The 19,276-nt window shown below is 43.7% G+C and overlaps 1 protein-coding gene across 1 annotated transcript in view; it reads left to right on the forward strand.

Moving 5' to 3' along the window:
* Positions 1-3,766: 3,766 nt before the first annotated feature.
* Positions 3,767-19,276, forward strand: part of Cdr2 (cerebellar degeneration related protein 2) — a 30,951-nt gene continuing 15,441 nt past the window's right edge. The window contains exons 1-2 of the mRNA XM_008843826.3: positions 3,767-4,157; positions 15,439-15,551. Of these exons, the coding sequence (XP_008842048.1) occupies positions 4,079-4,157; positions 15,439-15,551 (192 nt within the window). The 5' untranslated portion in view covers positions 3,767-4,078. The remainder of the gene's footprint in view (positions 4,158-15,438; positions 15,552-19,276) is intronic.

The raw sequence follows: 19,276 nt of genomic DNA on the forward strand, positions 1-19,276 counted from the left end.
ACCCATGCAGTGCAGTGCCTACAGAGGCCAGAAGAGGGTGTCAGATTCCCTGGATCTGGAATTACAGATGGTGTTAGCCACCATTTGAGTGCTGGGATCCAAACCCAGGTCCTCTGCAAGAGCAGCCAGTGCTCTTAACCACTGAGCCATCTCTCCAGCCCCCTTTTCTCATCTTTTTAAAGTAGTTATTATTATCTAAAAACTCTCCTTACATGGTTTTAAGATGCAAAAGAACAAGTGTGTTTCATCTTTACCGCCAGGAGCCAGCTGTCTTCACCACAACATCTTCTGTATGGAAGAGACTAAAAGCAGCAAAATGCTGTCACAATTAGGTTGGGCAGGCACACTCCCTATTGATAAATCATTAAGTGAACAGCCCAAACCCTCTGTTTAGAATCAACTTGGATAGTTAGCCACTATCCTGCTTCTAGACCAAATGATACTGCTGAAGATGCTGATTGCTTCTGGCTTATGTAGACTCCCAAGAATCCTGGAGACCCTTCTAAGGAAGAACTTTTAGTTCTCAAGGCTAAAACCACTTTTCTCAGTGCAATTTTTGTTGAGGCTTTTGCAGGACAAAAATAGGTCTCTGAAAATAGCATCCCTAAAAAGAGCCCAGTGACACCCCAAAACGCATTGTCTATGGGGGTTTGTTGCTTCTCCTTTTTAAAAAAACTTTCTTTTGAGAAATGTTAAAGAACATGCCAATACATTTTCCTCCAGTTTGGAATTAAAACGAGCTTCTGTTTGTCAGGGAGAAAGCAGCCAGAATTTTGAATCTTTTGGATCAGTGACTAAGGTTAGATGCATGATTCTAGACCTTCGACTTCTACAGATTGCCATTAGCAAATCCTAAACCTAATTTTCTCTCTTTCCAAAGGATTCTGTCTGTGGTGATTAAGATAACTGTTTTCATATTACTTCATTTTGCCTCTGAACTAATATTTCTGGTTGAATATTGATATTTTGTGCAGAAGAGACTTTACAGGGGACCTAGTTTTCTTTTTTTCAACATAACAATAAAAAGCCAGGCGTGGTAATGAGTTGATCAGTAATATCCTGCCTTTTAGTGTACTTGTATTCAAAAGAAAGGAACTTGAAAGTTGACCATCCCTTTTAATATTACTTTTTAAAATTTGTTTATTTATTGGGGGGGCCTACAACATGCATGCAGAGGTCAGAGCTCAACTTATGGGAGTCAGTTCTCTCCTTCCACCTTGTGGGTTGAAGGGATGGAACTCAGGTCCTCAGGCTAGGTGGCAAGCACCTTTACCTACTGAGCCATCACCTGCTCTACTTTGTTTTGCTTTGTTTTGTTTTACTGAAACAGGGTCTTACTATATAGGCCAGACTAGCCTGGAACTCACAGTCCTCGTCCCTCTAACTCCCAGTGCTGAGATGACAGGTATATGCCACCATTCCCCACTAATATTACTTCCAAACCCTGTCACTCCTTTCATATTTTTGGTTGGCATTCTCCTATAAGAAAAAAGCTTTCTTTTCTCTCATTTATTTATATCGCTATGGACTCATCATGAATGGGTTGCAATCCTTTACTATTATTTATTTTGAAACTCATGGACTGGGACTGCAGCTCAGCACATGCCTTGCATGTGAGAGACCCTTGTTTGATCTCCCGTACCACAGGAGAAAAAAAGAAGAGAAAAGAAGGGAGAGCGGCAAGAAAGGAAAGAAAGAAGGCAAGTATATTATTTTGATGTTCATAGTTGTTCATAGGTACCTGCACCTTAACATTATCAAAAACAACACAGCTTTGTAGAGACAAACTACTTCCTCATTGCTTCTTTGATTTTTCACAACTGAGAGCAAAGAGATCATCTTCCCCTAAGTGGTATGCTGAAGGCTTCTCTGCTGGTACCAACTGGGACTAGCCCTTGGCATTTCTAACTCTGGATCCTTAGTACTTTCAATTAAGTTGTCCTTAAGGATTAAAGGGGAAAAACAAAAATAAAAACAAAACCTCCCGGCAACTACTTCACAAACAGAACAGGGCGTAGTTGTGCCGGTCTTTAATTCTAGTCCTTGGGAGGCAGAGGCAGGTGGATCTCTGAGTTTGATGCCAACCTGGTTTACACAGCAAGACTCTGTCAAAAACAAAACTCACAATGGAGAGGTGTTCTGGTCCTTGTCAAGACCTCTCTCAAGAGCAGGAGCATCAGGGTAAGGTTACAGTGATTTGAGCAAGGATGGAAAGCAGAAGACTTCTGTGCCACAAGAATATGAATGGGCTGGAGGTGGAGCTCAGTGGTAGACAGTTAACCAGCATGCATGAGGCCCTAGGTCTTAGCCCTGAAAAAAAAAGAAATTAGGGTGTTTTCCTTTTTCCGAATTACCCAAAACATTATTCATTTAGAGAAAAAAAAAAAAGTAACTCTAATGAGATTTTGTAACTCCTTCCTAAAAATTTCTATTTTAACCACAGTAATCTGTGTACATGTTTTTTAAACGTTCTTTTTAAAAAATATATATATTATTTTTATGTGTATGAGTGCGGTGTTTTGCATGTATGTAAGTGCACTTGTGTCATGCCATGTCTGCGGATGTCATAAGAGGGCGTCTCATCCCTGGAACTGGAGTTACCTACAGTTGTTAGCTACCATGTAGGGGCTGGGAATTGAACCTGGGTCCTCTGCAAGAGCAGCCAGTGTTCTTAACCCCTGAGCCCTGTACATTTTTTTTAAGCCACAGAAATGTATACCATGAAACTCCAGCCCAACTCTCACCTATTTTCAGACAAGGCAAACTTAATTGCTTTCTATTTTAGTTCTTCAGGTAGCACTAGCCTTATCTATGGGAATAAGTTGACAGAATCATCTTCAAGTAGCATCGCTCTCCTCTCTCTGCAACACAAGAGTATTTACCCCTCTCCCCTCCTTAAGTTACCATTCTTTTGGTTTGTTACATAAAGTATCTGTCCGCCCTACAGTCCCAGTCTGTTGCACCTTCGAACGTCCAGGTGGAGACCACCGACCTTATTGCGCATTTTCGCGTATGGGCTATGGGATGCTGAAAAATCAACCCCAGGTTAATAGTATGTAGCTGTGTGTGACAAGCGGACACTGCCCCGCTGGCCGCCAAGTGCAAAGTCCCGCTCCAAGGAGCTTATCTTGCGGGAAACGAACCTTTTAAAAATTTTAAGTATAACTGAGTGCAACTTGCCCCCACCCCCAGGAGGCGGCTGCCACTGAGCTGGGCCCCGCCCCCGAGTCTCAAGCCCAGCGGGTGACCACCGGTTTAAAGTATCATCCCCTGGGAGGCGAGGGCTCAGATATTCCGCAGAGGCAGCGATCATTCGGTAGCGTTTGTTCGGCCTTAAACTCCCGATGGACCCCGCGTCTCCGCGTATCACCAAAGGCAACGCCGAGAAGGGCTGGCGGGGCGGCAGGTTTCCCGCTTCGGAAACCCTCGGGAGGAAAGACGATGCGCCACGGCCGCTGCCCACGGCTCTGAGACCGGAGCCGGAGCCCTTGGCCCTCGGATGCACTCCGCTAATCCGCTGACCCACAGGCGTACAGCCGCCTACACGCCGGAACCTAAAGGCGCCCCTGGAGCAGCAAAGCGGACGAAGGGGCAGGGCTTTCTGCCGCACCCCCTCTTCCCGCCTTCTTTGTTCCTTCCCGCGCCGCTATTGGCTGACTGCTTTCAGGCCCGCGGGCCTTCGGTGAGATCTGATTGGTTGAAGTCGCTGCCGCTCGACCAGCGGCCCGCTCACGATTGGTCAAGGCGCCACCGGGGTTTTGAATCGTCTCCCCGGTCGGGGAGGGTTCTGCCAAAGTGCCACGTTGGGCCGGACTGCGGGCGTGAGAAGCGGGCGTGAGAAGCCGGTTCGGGGCGCCACCCGGGGCGCGCGCCCAGGCGCTGGCCGTTGGGCGGCGCAAGGCAGTCCTCGGAGTCTTGCACCGTGCGCGCCGGCGGTACCTGTTAGGGGAACTGAGACGGGGGCGCGTTCCGCCCGAGGGCGGCTCTGGCTGAGGGCGGCGGGGCCGGGGGACAGCCCGGGGCAGCGGCCGAGGCGGGGCGGCGGCGAGATCCGCTGCCCCCGGAAGCCCCCGGCGACATGCTGGCGGATAACCTGGTGGAGGAGTTTGAGATGAAGGAGGACGAGCCGTGGTACGACCACCGGGACCTGCAGCAAGGTGAGGACGGGGGCGAGGTCGTGCGGGTGGGGCCGGGAGGCAGCAGGTGAGAAAGTGCTAGAAGTTGCTTGAGCCGTGGGTCGCCTCGGGGATGCGGGGCAGGGAGCGCATCGCACGCACCTGGCGGCGGATCCGCCCATCTCGGCCGCAGGAAGCCGGTGCGGGGCCCTGCGGATGCGAGGCACCCGCCCCCCCGCGCCCGCGTGAATGCCCGGCTCTTTAAGAAAGCGCTTTCCGCGGATGCGCCCACTTCATCCTCGACGCAGTCCTCCGAGGCCGAGGGGTCGACCAGCGTGCCGCTCTCTGGCACCCCAGTAGCGGGGCCTGGGCAGGCTGTCTGCCCCCTGTCAGTCCTCCCGCGTCTTCCCGGCCCGCAGGATCTGGGAGCCGCGGCAGTTGATGGGGGGGAGTAGTGCTGCGAGAGTGGGTTGTGTTATTCCATTTCCAAATGGGTCAAGTGGCTTCCCTAAAGCCAAATATGGGAGCGAGGGGTTTTGATCCCACACGCTCAGAATGAGGCGCCTGTACACACTGGTCAGACCCTTTCTCTCCCTTACTATCTCAGTTCACAACAACCAGTTGGGTGTTAAACTGTTCTATTGATTACTTAGGCACAGTTTACCAAATGCCAGATGAAATTGAGGATAGTTCCATCACGTCTCTTTGAACTCCAGTTTTCGATTCAGAGTTTTGCTTTGGTTTGTTTTCTTGCTTAGGGTGTCTCCAGAGAACAATCTCAGAGCGTCCTCAATCCGAAGCCAGTGGCCCCTTCCTTTACATCGTCACAGCAGTAGTTTAAAATTGGGGACCACTGTTAGGTCCTTAACACAGGTGCTCAGTTAATTCTCCCATTAACATTAAATGCTGTAGGGGACTGGTGGGGAAGCTGGGGGCTCCACTTCGCACTCTGACAAGCATTCTTAGCTACCATACCGAACAATCCTCAGGAATTCTTTCAAGCATCCTGTTTGTGTTGTTCTGTATAAATGTTATTTCAGCTCTAAACTGTAGTGAAAATTAACATCTCATTTAGTTGACTATTAAATGCCTGCGATGCTACCACTGAACTTGGCAGAAAAAAAGAATGTGGACTTGAATGACTCATTTGAAGAAGAAAAAAGACAAGCACCGTTTTGGAGAAATGGTGCTTTCTTTTCTTTTTCTTCCAGACTTTATTTTTATTTATTTAATTTTTTTTTGGGGGGGGGGTCTTTTTGAAACAGTCTTCCTGTAGCCCCAGCTGGCTTGGAACCTGCTATGTAGACCAGCCTCCTTTTGAACTCACAGAGATCCGCCTGCCTCTGCCTCTGCCTCCGCCTCCCAACTGCTAGGATTAAAGACCTGTGCCACCACACTGTGTCAGTCTCTATTTTTTAATGTACAACGACTTAAGCTCCAATGGATCCCTGAGCTTCTATAGTTGAAGCTACTTAGCGCCTACAGTACCTGTTTGTCATCACATTTCTCCATGTTCAAAATACTAGTTTGTGACAAATTTTAACCTATTTTAGAGTTTCCCCATAAGGATTGATGACCTACTTTGATACTTTAATAGAACAACCACCATGCAATTGCAGCATTTCTCTGTATGAAAGCAGTTTATGTAATCCAGGCAAGAGACTTTTCCCTATTTAAGAAGCATGCCAAATCTTCAAGGGTTTAGAGGATAGGCTGGCATCTCACTGGTATCTCATGTATCCAACATCATATGTAACACACACAATAGAAACTTGATCATCTGAACTGAAACACTAACACAGGATTGCTGTTTTTATGGCTCTGTTCCATCCAGTGCCTTAGTCCATCTTGAAACACACATCCACCTCCCCTGCCACCCATGGAAGACTTGTCAGGAAGAACCAGTTGCAGTGCCTTAATCTACTGAGATATACACACAAACATCTGGAGTTATGTTTGGAATTCTTAACCTCTGATCAAAATGAAGTTGACACATCTTCAAGTTTAACATGCCTTAACCTCTGAACCTCTTTACTGCCAGTTTTCATTTGGAATTTGTTCTGTATTTTTCAAGAGGCTTTTACATCCATTATCACAGTGGACTTTGCCATAGCTTCCATTATAACCAGCAATATGGGGTACAGGCAGAAGATATGAAATTCCAACTGTCAAAGCTTGTCGATATGCCCCTGAAAGAATGATACCGGTGTGGATTAAAAAAGAAAAAAAACTTCTCCCGATTTTGCTAAATTATATGTTAAAGAAGCCTTTGTGTGTATGTGGTATTCTAGGGAATGAGCCCAGGGCCTCAGCGCATGCTAAGCAAGCAGTGTACCAGAACTAAATTTCAGACAGATTTAAAAACTGTTGAACGTGGTTATTTCTCAAGAACACATTGTTTTCTCTATGTGAGGCATTCATCTAGGCCTTGGCACCAGTATCCTAGCCAGCTAGCTATATGTTAGGGAGTCAGGACTCCCACTCAGGGAGCTGCTGTTGGGGAATCTGTTCACTCTGTGTTTACTGGAGACATCTGGAGGTGCTAGTACATTGTAGACCCTTAATAAACATTTTCTGCTGAATAAAGTTTGGGAGCAGCTCTGTCTCTTTGTGTAGATCTAGTGAGATTTTATCATGTGTTGTTTGTCATCTTCATTATTAAATTACTGTGGTAGGTTTGTATAGAAAGAGCTGCCTAAAACACTTCTTTAAAAAAATATTGAGACTTCTTTAAAACAGGGTCTTACTCTGTAGTCCAAGCACCAGTTAAGCTCATGGCAGTCTTCCTCAACCTCTCAAGTGTTGGGATTATAGCTGTGAACCATGGAGCCCATCTTATTTACTCACTTTTTAAAATAAAAACTTAGCCAGGCATGGTGGTACATGACTTTAATCCCAACACTCGGGAGATAGAGGCAGGTGGATCTCTGTGAGATCAAGGTCAGTCAGGCCTACCATAGCAAGTTCCAGGCCAGCTGGGGCTACAAGGAGACTTTTAAAAAGATAATAAATAGGGACTGGAGAGATGGGTCAGCAGTTAAGAGCAGTGACTGCTCTTGCAGAGGACCCAGGTTTGAATCCCAGCACCCACATGGCAGCTAGCAAGGGTCCGGAACTCCAGTTCCAGGGGATCCGATGCCCTCTTGTGTCCTCTGAGGACATTGCATGACACGGGTGCACTTACATACATGGAGGCAATATATTCGTATACATAAAATTAAATTAATTAAAAATTTTAAAGACAAATTTAAAAATTACGTTTGTTTGTTTGGCGGGTTTGGGGAGGAGGACACATAAAGACACAGTCGGTGGAGTTCATATGGAAGTCAGAAGACAACTTGTAGGAGTTGGTTCTCACCTTCTACTAAGATTTGTCAGTCTTGGTGGGGAGTGCCCTTACCTACTGAACCATTTTACCAGCCCTTATTTATTTTTGAGACAGGGTCTTGCTGTGTTATATAATACTGGCTAGCCTGGCACCCTCTGTGTAGCCCAGGCTGGCCTCAAATTCAGAGCAACACTGGGCATGGTGGCACACGTCTTTACAGAGGCAAGTGGATTTCTGTGAGTTCAACGATTTCAACGCCAGCCTGGTTTACATAGCGAGTTCCAGACCAGCTGGGGCTACAAGGAAACCCTGTCTCAAAAAGACCAAACAAACAAAAAAACTCAAAGCAACCTTCCTGCTTCAGCTTCCTGAGTGATGAGATTACCACACTCAGCTTTTTAAAACATTATTTATTATTATTGTGGGTGTGTGCATGATGTGTGTGGGGATTGTATGCCATGGCACTTGTGTGGAGGTTATAGGACAACTTTGTGGAACAGGTTCTTTCCTCCACCCCCACATGAGGCCCACATGGGTTCCAGGGATGGAACCACAGTCCCCAGGCTTGGGTGGCAAGCACCTCTACCTGCTGAGCCATATTGGTGGCCACACACCCTGCTTCTTAAAACAACTTATTAAAAAAATCCCATTTTTAAAAGTATTGGGACCACTAAATTTTTTCCTTCAGCAATGAATGTCATTATCTAAGTAAAATACACTGGTCCAAGTTTGTTAGGGTGTTCCTGTTTAAATTAAAATAGCTAAAACTTTCTAACCTCAGTCAGTTCTGGTCTCCTGTTCATACCTTGTTAGAAACATGTAAATCTGCTCCTCCAGGCAGAAATACTTTGATGAACAGACTGTTTTTGTAAGAGTACTGAGTTGGCACACTGAGTACTCACAGTAATCTCTGAGTAAGATCTTTTCTGGGACAGCAGGAGCCTTCTGTACAGGTAATGATGGTTCTTGCTTTGAAATGTGCCCCTGAGAGCAAGGTAGAAAGGCTTCAGAGACTGGGTTTTCTTTTAGGCCAGTTGCCATTGTGGTTGTCATTTAGTGAGCCATCAAGCTTAGAATAAGGGGTCAGGTTTTACATATATAGATCACCAATGAAATCTTAGTTTAAAGGAATCCTAAAATTCCTTTTCAGGATGAGTATATCTTTCTAAAATTTCAAGATGAGGGGGCTGGAGAGATGGTTCAGGAGTTAAGAGCACTGACTGCTCTTGCAGAAGACCCAGGTTCACTTCCCAGCATCCACATGGTGGCTAACAACTGTCCATAACTCCAGTTCCAGGGGATCCAACGCCTTCTAACCTCTGCGGGCATTGCACGACATGGGTGCAGTTATATACATGTAGGCAATACACTCATACACATAAAATAAAAATAACGAAATTTTTTTTTTAAAAGAATCCCAAGATGAGTTCATTTTCCTAATTCCTAATGAGCACTTAATTAGTGAATCACTGTTTGGAGGGTCATTAAAACTGACACTGTCATTTTTCTTGATGTTTATGGGGTTTTCATTCTTAATTATACTAAAGTTGGCATCAGGAGTTAGACACATCACCAGATGATGCATTTGATTTGTAATGAGAAAGGCTTTCAGCCTCAATGTTACTGAATTACTGCTAGAGACTGCAGTTAAATGAGAATGCTGCCCTTTTTGTTTGTTCGTTTCTTCATTTTTAAGAAACTGAAGTAAACCAAAAAGCATATAAGGAATTTAAAGGTTTCAAAATTCTGGAAGAAAAGTCTATGCCCGTGGCATAGGGCTGAGTGAATATCTTTTAAAAGCTAGCAGTTTACTACACTATCAAAGTGGAGTGCATTAGGGCTGTGGATGTAGCTCAGTGGTAGAGCCCTTGCTTAGCATGCATGTGGTCCTGCCTGTTGGATCCCCTGGAGTCAGGGGGAAAAAAACTACCTGCCAAGACTGATGAAAGAATATCAAACACAGAACACTGATATATTACAATTTTCAAGCATGCAGTAAATCTATGGTATTTGTAGTGTCTGCCTAAGCCAGGCCAGTTCAGTAGGATTTAGAAAAGACAACTTAATGAAAATCCTTATTGTAAAATAGAGATAAACAGGTGTGCAAGGCTTTGAAACCATATTGTTTCCTTTTCTTTTGTGCCTTAATTTAAAAAAATAAAATAAAAGGACATTGAGTATTCTCCTATTCCCTCTACCAATTACTTAGAAAACCCTTTTGGGCTTCCTGCCAGCTTTTGGCTCTTTTTGGTTATGGAAGCCAGATGCTACACAACAGGAAACACAGTTTTTTTTAAAGGCTGAAACAGTCCGTAGTCTTTACACTAACAGATGAGGTAATATCCCATTATACAGCGTGACTTCACAGGTGCTTTCTTGTAGTTAAGCCTTGACTTGCTAGAATTCTAAACATCCCATGAAATATTCAAGAGACTGAGACTTCGGGTTATTGAGCCAGGTTTAACTGGAAATTAGGATTGAGATAAGGATGAGTCTTAATTTCTTTTTTGTTTGTCGTTTGCCAATAGCAAACAAAAAAGAGGCTGTAGTTGGGCTCTCTGCAGTAGGGGAAGATGCTTCTGGATGCAGCTACATGGCATAAGCATGTTACAACTGAATAGAAGTGCTTGGTGTAGCCAAGGAAATCTTGATTCCTGAAGAGGGTTTCAGTTCATATGTTTTTGTGGGTTTGTTTCTGCTTTTTGAAATTGGTGAGAATTGGCCTTTACTTTTTCAAATTTTTTGTGTATATTCATTGTATGTAGCACTATGTTACAGACATTTTTGTAAGTATATAATGTATGTTGAGCATATTCCCCACAGACTATCCTCTTCCCTTGGTAACATCTCTCTCTCCTATTAGTCCCCTTTATTCCTCTAGACAATATTACTTCTACTTTGTAATATATATATACATGATTTTATGTATTGCTATCAGCTCAAGTTTTAAATGCTAGTTAAGAACATCTTTGAGCTTCTGAACCTTCTTGGTGAGGAATTACACTTTAGAACAGACCAGAAGGAAAGAGAAGTAATATTTAGGTGGTGCTTTTAATGCTAGGGTTTCTACATGGGTCTATCCATACACATTACATTTCGCTATGAGTAGAAAGGAATTACTTCATCTTCAGTCATATGTAATTTTGGTTTTGTTTGTTTGGAGACATGGGCTCACTCGGGCCCGTGTAGCTCAGGCTGGCCTTGAACTCAAAGAGATCAGCCTGTCTCTGCCTCCCCAATGCTGAGATTAAAGACGCACACCACCAGCCCAGCCTGCATAGTTCTTTTGGTTTTTGTTTTCTTTTTATTGAGTCAGATTCTCACTTCGTAGACCTGGCTGGCCTGGATCTCGCTATGTATGCCAAGGCTGGCTTTGAACTTGTAGTAATCTGCCTCTGCCTCCTGAATGCTGGGATTACAGGTGTGCATCATCCTGCCCCACTTACAGTTTCTTTTTCATTCAGTGAAAAGATTATAGCTTGCCTGATGTGGTATGTTCTTTCACTGACAAGATCTGGCTGTGCATAGCCCAAGTGGTCAAACTCATCATTTCACATTGCTAGCAAGTGGAAGTGATTAAAGACCTCTACTAGGGACATTGGATTTGCCACCTTAATCAGCCTTAAAACTATGCAGACATGCCTTTGGGGCTTTAGCTCAGTGGTATTGTACTTGCCTACTGTTCTAGTCTGCCTTCAGTTGCTGTGACAAAAAACACTCTGACCAATATCACCTTGGGGAGGAAAGGGTTTATTCAGCTTACATCTCCCAGGTCACAGTTAATCACTGAGGGAGCACAAGGTAGGAACTTGGGACTGGAACCTGGAAGCAGGAGCTGAAACACGGGCCATGGAGGAACCCTGCTTACTGGCTTACGCCCTTGGCTTGCTCCCTTGGCCTATGCTCAGCCTGCTTTCTTTCTTCCTTCATTTTTCTTTTTTCTTTTTTTTTTTTCTTTTTTGTCTTTTTGAGGCAGGGTCTCCCTGTAGCCCCAGCTGGCCTGAAACTCGCTATGTAGACCTGGCTGGCCTTGAACTCCCAGAGATCCGGCTGCCTCTGCCTCCTAAGTGCTGGGATTAAAGGCATGCCACGTCCGGATTCAGCCTGTTACTTTCTTTTTTTAATTTTATTTATTATTTTTATTTTACGTGTATGTGTGTATTGCCTGCCTGTAGGTAAGTGCACCCGTGTCGTGCAATGCCTGCAGGGGTCAGAAGAGGCTGTCAGATCCCCTGGGACTGGAGTTACGGACAGTTGTTAGCGACCATGTGGGTGCTGGGATTCGAACCTGGGTCTTCTGCAAGAACAACCAGTGTTCTTAACCACTGAGCCATCTCTTCAGCCCCCAGCCTGCTTTCTTATACAACACAGAACAACTTGTCCAGGGATGGCACTGCCCGCCATGGACTGCACCCTCCCACATCACTCAACAATCAAGAAAATACCCCACCGACATGGCCACAGACCAGTCCAATGGAGGCAATTCCCCAATTGAGGCTCCCCTACTCAGGTGTGTCAAGTTGACAACTAAAGCTATCCAGCACATCTACTATGTGCAGTGCCCAAGATTTGAGCCCAAGCACTAAAGAAGGAAAAAAATCCATATAATAGCCAGGCATGAAGAAACCATGCCTATAATCCCAGCACTCAAGGCCAGCATGAGCTATGTAGTAAGGCTCTATGTGAAGAAAACAAGGGGCAGGGATGTTAGCCTGTAGCACTTCCCTTTCTCAAGGGCCTGGGATCAATCTGTAGCACTGGGAAAAGGAAAAACAGTGGCCCCCAAACACTATGCAGATGTAGATGATTGGGAGTCCTGATGAGGTGAGTTAGAACCTGCTGAGTAGTTTCTGCCTTGCCTGTGATTCACTGGGTAGGTTTTATTGACTTCTTTCATAGCTTTGTGCTTTGTGTTTCAGGTTGTCTCATCTCAAAACCTGGGCTGGTCTCCCTGTAGCCCCAGCTGGCCTGTAACTCACTATGTAGACCAGACTGGCCTCCATCTCGTAAAGATCCTCCCGCCTCTGCCTCCTGAGTGCTGGGATTAAAAGGTGTATGCTTGACAAAAAACTGGACTTTATATTTTGTGAAAACATACAGAGATTAATGTCTCTTAAGTGTTTTGAGTTTATAAAGGTTTTAGCTTTTGGCCAGGAGTATGGTGGCTGGTGGCACAGACCTTTGATCCTAGCACAGAACTCTAGAGGCGAATCTGTGATTTCCAGGCCAGCCTGGTCTACATAGTGAGTTCCTTATAATGCCTAGTGCCTAGAACATAATCTGCTATTACTGCATGTATATGTGAATGTGACTACAGCTGTCATAAGTTTGAATGATGAATGGTGTTATAGTTGTAAATTTAGTTGCCTATTTGCTGTCTAGCTTCCCCTAGTAACAGGAATGTCAGCAAAGCAGGAACTTCACTTATACTATAAAATAAGTATTCTGTAGCTAAAGTTTAGAATAATGCCGAGCAACAGATGCATTCATTTGCCAACCACTGCTTACTAGAAATGCTTTGTGTATTGCAGCTTAGTTTGGAAATAATTTCCTGTGTTAATAATTTAATTGTGACAATCTAATATTGTCACAAGCAGTTACCTCTCTAAATAAGACAGTTAAGTGTAGGGACCTTTGAAGTCACTATATTGGGGGCTGGAGAGATGTCCTAGCAGTTACGAGCACATATTTCACTGGACATGGTGACATACACCTTTAATCCCAGCACTCAGGAGGCAGAAGCAGGTGAATCTGTGACTTGGGGGCCAGCGTGGTCTACGTAGGGAGTTCTAGGCCAGCCAGGCCCACATAGTGAGATCCTGTCTCAAAAAATAAAGATAACACATACTATTTTTGCAGAGAACTGGAGTTCAGTTCCCAGCACCAGCGTGGAGTGACTCACAACCTGCCTATAACTCTAGCTCCATGGGGATCCAATGCCTCTGGGCCTCCATAGGCACCTACACTCAAATGCACATACCACCTACACAACAGACACACATACATGTAACTAAAAATAATAAAAATCTTTAAAGTCAGCATATTGAAGTATTGTGGTAAGTGGTAGTCAGAGCTGGGCCTCAGATCTTCCTGCCAGAGTTCAGTGGGTTTCACAGTGTGTCAAAGGACTGGCCCATAAAATGTACTACACAGATAATTTTCAGTTACCTGTGTTACTGTTTCTGGAGTTTTTAGGGTAAAAGCCTTGACTCTGGCAGCCCCATCAAGCTAGGATCAGCCACCTATCCATAGTACACCATTAAAGATACAGGTGACAGTAAAACACAGAGAAAGGCTTACTCAGTATGGCTTTTACACTGGGGAGAAGAACTTAAGGGCCTAATGACCCCACCACCTCAAGTCCATCTTAGGGTACTAACAATAGGTTTAGGTTTAATTAAAGGGCAGGAGGTATATGAACTAAGCAGTCCTGGTCAAGATGTGATTCCCACCCATTATTGACCTATCTCTGTCCTACGTTGGTTCTGCTCTGCCCAGAAAAGTGGGCAGATAAGTTGTCACAGCTGTGTGAAATCTCTTTCTGGGAGGCAAGTTCCTCCTCTGGCTGGCACCGGTATTTCAGCATTTACCTTTCTATGCATGGGATTCCTGGGGGAAATTTTAATTATTTGGAAGAAGGGTACAAGTGTCTTGAGAATATCTCTCCTGTTCAGGGCATTTACCTTATAACTGGTATTTTTATCTTTTTTATTACTACTAAATTTTTATTCCTGAAGTTGTAATAGCATATAAACAAAACCTGCCTTATTTGCATATATGCATAAGAAAGAGTTGAAAAATAAGCTTTAAAATAAAACAAGGAAGCCAGATGTGGTGACTCACATCTGTAACTCCAGCATTTGGGAAGCTAAGGAGGATTGTTCTGACTTCCAGGCTAGCCATTACAAGAGTAAGAACCCCATCTCAAAACAGGGGGTAGGGGGAGGCTGGAGAGATAGCTAGCAATTAAGAGCACTGGCTACTCTTGTAGAGGACCTGGGTTCTGTTCCCAGCACCCACAGAGTGGCTCACAATCTTCCATAACTCCAGTTCCAGGGAGATCCAGCACCCTCTTCTGTGCAGGTAGTGTTCTTACATATATGCAGGCAAAACACTGATACACATAAAATAAAAATAAGTTTTTTAGAAAATGATACGGTTCTATGTTAAATGAAAGCAGTATGCTGCTTTGCTTAGCTGGTTTACTTACTTGGAGAAGGACATGATAGAAATGAGAGAGAGAGCAAGACCTCTGAGGCAATTGTCTTACTACTAATATACATCTCCATTTCTTTCATTAATTTTTAGTTGCCATCAGAGTCCAGGATAAGGGACTGGAGGGATGGCTCAGCAGTAAGAGCAGTTACTGCTCTTGCAGAGGATCCAGATTCAGTTCCCAGCACCTGCATCAGGCAGCTCATAACTGCCTATAACTCCAGTTCCAGAAGTTCCAGTGCCCTCTTCAGAGTACATACACACACATGGTGCACATAAACTCAATCAGGCATGTACACATAAGTAAAAATATATAATTAAAGAGAATCCAGTATGTATGACACCAAACTTTGCTGTGACAGTTGTATTCACATCAGCTGGATTTATGGGAACTTTGGAGATTGCTGAACAATCTGCTTGTACTTTGGCTCAAGAATCCATCTTAAAATAGAATGTCAGGATTTGAATAAGTCCATTCTAAATACTGATGATTTTAGAAGTCATAATGCTGCATGATCATTCATGAACTAATGCCTGCATCTCCATTAAAGCAGACTGCTGTTCACATCTGATAAGGATGCATGATAGCATACTTTACCTGCTAGAAGGCCCCAGGTGAACTGATTTTAAGTGGAACTTGCATTTCTTTCTAGGCCGTTCAGCATTCCACTGGGGTCTGCCTCCTGTGCTGGAACTTCATTCCCATCTTAAGGACTGGGTTATGTAAAATGCTGGCGTGAGCTCACACTTTGGGATTCTAAGATTTGTTTGTTGTGCTAGATCTCCAGCTTGCTGCTGAGCTTGGGAAGACATTACTGGATCGGAACACAGAGTTGGAGGAGTCTCTTCAGCAGATGTACACAACCAATCAGGAGCAGTTACAGGAAATTGAGGTAATTCATTTATCAGAAGAGTTCCATCCTCTCTGACATGTGGCATTTTGCGGTGGATTAGTCATGTACTGCTAAAACAACTCTTGCAACTAGAAACAGTGTTTAATTGTCAAGTAGACTTTCTTGAGAATTAGAACCATCAGAGGTGATGTATGTTTTCTTTAGGTTTTCCTAGTATGTAAATCTGCTGTGATGAAAGAAGTTTTTCTAAGTATATAAGAAGTAAATGGTTTACTACTATTTGCCAGTATATGAAGCAAAATGAAACTGTACTTAAGTTTTCAAGATTTTTTTTTAATGGATTACTAAACCAGATGTGTTGATGCATACCTTTAATCCCAGCACTTGGGAAACAGAGGCAGGTGGATCTCTGTGAGTTTGAGACCAGCCTGGTCTATATTGTGACTTCCAGGGCAGCCAGTGCTACCTAGTGAGACCCTGTCTTAGAGAAAGAAAGACAAAAGAGAAAGATACAAAGAAAGAAATTATGCAATATGTAAGGTATACAGAAAGGCATGGGAGTATAGTACAGTGAACACACACTCGTACATTACCCCACTGCTCAGTTATAAGAACTACCCACACGGTTGCCCGTTCCTTGGTGCCATCTGCCTCCAGCTACTAAATTTGGAGTTAGGTAAGATGGAGTTAGGTAAGAAGTTGGGTTTTTTGTTTGTTTTTTCTTTAATGTAGTGCCTGGGGCTGGAGAGATGAGTCAGCAGTTAAGAGCATTGGCTGCTCTTGCAGAGGACCTGGGTTCAGTTCCCAGTACCCACATGGTGGCTAACAACAGTTTAACTCCAGTTCCAGGGGACCTGACACCCTCTTCTGACCTCTGCCAGCATTGCATGACACAGGTGTACTAACACACATGCAAGCATAACACTCATACACATAAAATAAAGTGCCTGATTTCATAATGTGTTTAAACTTCTTGTGCCATTGAAAGAATTAAGAGTAAAATCCTTGTTTCTGTCTTGTTGCTATAGCCATTCATTTGTTTATTTATTTGAGTCAGGAAGTCTTGTTCTGTAGCCCAGGTTGGCTCCATACTTGGAGTCCTCCTGCCTTAGCCTCCCAAGTGCTGCCTCCTTGCTGTGATCTGGATTTATTTATATTTTTAGCAGATTTTTTTCTTACTGAACGATTATATTTTGCCAAGTTTAACAAACTAAAATGAAACTATTGTGACTCTGGTTTACTGGCTCATAAATCTGAGCATCACAGAATTCACTATTTTACTCTTTATTCGTAGCTGGGTTTGTCTAAAATGATGACTGCCTTAGAGTGCTGCATTGCCATTATAGGTGCCTTCCTTTGTTCTTACTAGAAATTGTTTTGTAAAAACGAACAGATTGGGACAAAACAGGGAGATGTGATGGTAGTACTAGCTGAGCCCACTCTAGTCTGCAGACTCCACAGGCCTGCCTGCCTTCCTGCTCAGTCACATCTGTACCTAGGCAGATTTAGAAACTGCAACATAGACTTCTTAGGTCTCCCTTCACCGATCTGAAACAAAGAACGCTCTTGTAAGTAAACAGGCATCCAAAAGAAGAGTACCTTTAATTTACAAATTAAAGATGACCGTTGTGTTATGAACCTGTCATCACTGCAATTTTCAAGAGTCCTTTCTCATCCCAAATTTTACAAGGGCTATTTTCTTAATTTAAACTTCACTCTTTGCCAATACTCTTTATTAAAATATACCTACAGAAAACAGCACAAAAGTAGCATAAATCCTAAGTGTCTCACTAATTAATTTTTATGAAGTAAACATACCCATGCAGCCAGAACTCAGATAAGGTGGAAACACTTATCAGCTCATCCAGTCACCACCCCAGTAACCAGCATTCTAGCCTGGACTCCCTAGATTAGTCTGTTTTTGAACTTTACATGAATGGAATAACTTATACAGGTTTTAAGCTTATTTTTTTCTTCAGTCTCATTTGCTGTTGGCAGTTGCTTAGGATGCCTGGCATTGCACGTGCTAAACACACGCTCTACCACTGAGCTATACCCCTCAAGCCCTAAACTAACTCCATATAGTGTTTATTGACATTCTCCTCACTAGACAAATATTTAAAACATCGGTTTATTTGTTTATTATTGGGTTTGTTGTTGTTTTTGACAGGATCTGATCTTCCTGTACCCCAGCTGGTCTGGAACTTGCTATGTAGATCGGGCTGGCCTTCCATCTCACAGACAGCTGACTGCCTCCAGAGTGCTGGAATTAAAGGCATGTGCCATCACGCTCTGCTTCAGTTTATTTATTTATTTTTTTATTTTTATTTTTTTTGGTATTTCTCAGACAGGGCCTCCTAGTAGCCCCAGCTGGCCTGGAACTCGCTATGTAGACCAGGCTGTCCTTGAACTCACAGAGATCCGGGTGCCTCTGCCTCCAGAGTGCTGGGATTAAAGGCACGTGCCACCACGCCTGGCTTTCAGTTTATTTTTTTTAATTTAGAAAAGTAGTATAATTGAGGGGCTGGAGAGATGGCTCAGCAGTTAAGAGTACTGGCTGCTCTTGCAGAGGGCCCAGATTCAGTTCCCAGCACCTACATGGCAGCTAACAACTGTCTGTAATTCCATTCCAGCAGATTGGATGCCCTCTTCTAACCTTTGCGGGCATTGTATGACATGGGTGCTCTTACACACATGCAGGCAATACAGTCATAAAAAGTAAAGTAAAAATAAAATAAAAGGTAATATAGTTGAAAACCAAAAGTCAGCTCTTATCCCAACACCCAGAAAAATTTTAAATGAGTTTAAAAATGTCCTCAAACAGTCTAGTCAGCGTACATGATTGTTGGCAAATTGTTGAAAATACTGGGATAAAAATCCCTAAAACTCTGACTTACTATGAAAGCTGCTAAAGAATATTTTATATGCTACCACAAGTATTCTTTCAAAGGCTATTAGGTGATTTCAAACAATTTTCATAAAAGATGATCAGTGTTAAGGGTTTTTTTTTTTGTTTTTTTTTTTGTTTTTTTTGTCTTTTTGAAACAGGGTTTCCCTGTAGCCCCAGCTGGCCTGGAACTCTGTAGACCAGGCTGGCCTCAGACTCACAGAGATCCACCTGCCTCTGCCTCCTTAGTGCTGGGATTAAAGGCGTGTACCACCACACCTAGCTATAGGCATTATTTTTAATGTTTAAAAAAAGGTTAAGGGCTGACAAGATCAAGTAAACATACCTGCCACCAAGCCTGAGGACCTGAATTTGACCCCTGAGATCCTCATGGTGGAAGGAGAGAACTGACTCCTAAAAGTTGTCCTCTGACTACCACACTCCTGCTATCTCTCTCTCTCTCTCTCTCTCTCTCTCTCTCTCTCTCTCTCTCACACACACACACACACACACACACAATGTAATTTAATATTTTTTTTAAGTTTTAAATAATAGAGCTGGAGAAATGACTCAGAAGTTGAGTACAGGCTGCTTTTCCAGAGGACCTGGGTGGTTTGGTTCCCCGCACCCACTAGCAGCTAACACCTGCCCTTAACTCCAGTTTCCAGGGGATCCAGGTTTTCCTCTGACCTCTCCAGGCACCAGGCATGTACATGATGCACTTACACATAAAATAAAATTCTTATTTTAAAAAAATAAGCTATTGAAAGTGATGATTTTATTGGCTTCAAAGAAGCCTGTAGCTTGTCTGAATTTTATTCAGTGTTGACAAGATCTCTCTCTCTCTCTCTCTCTCTCTCTCTCTCTCTCTCTCTCT

The sequence above is a fragment of the Nannospalax galili genome, unplaced genomic scaffold (assembly GCF_000622305.1).
Source record: "Nannospalax galili isolate Female #2095 unplaced genomic scaffold, S.galili_v1.0 scaffold381, whole genome shotgun sequence".
Lineage (NCBI taxonomy): Eukaryota > Metazoa > Chordata > Mammalia > Rodentia > Spalacidae > Nannospalax > Nannospalax galili.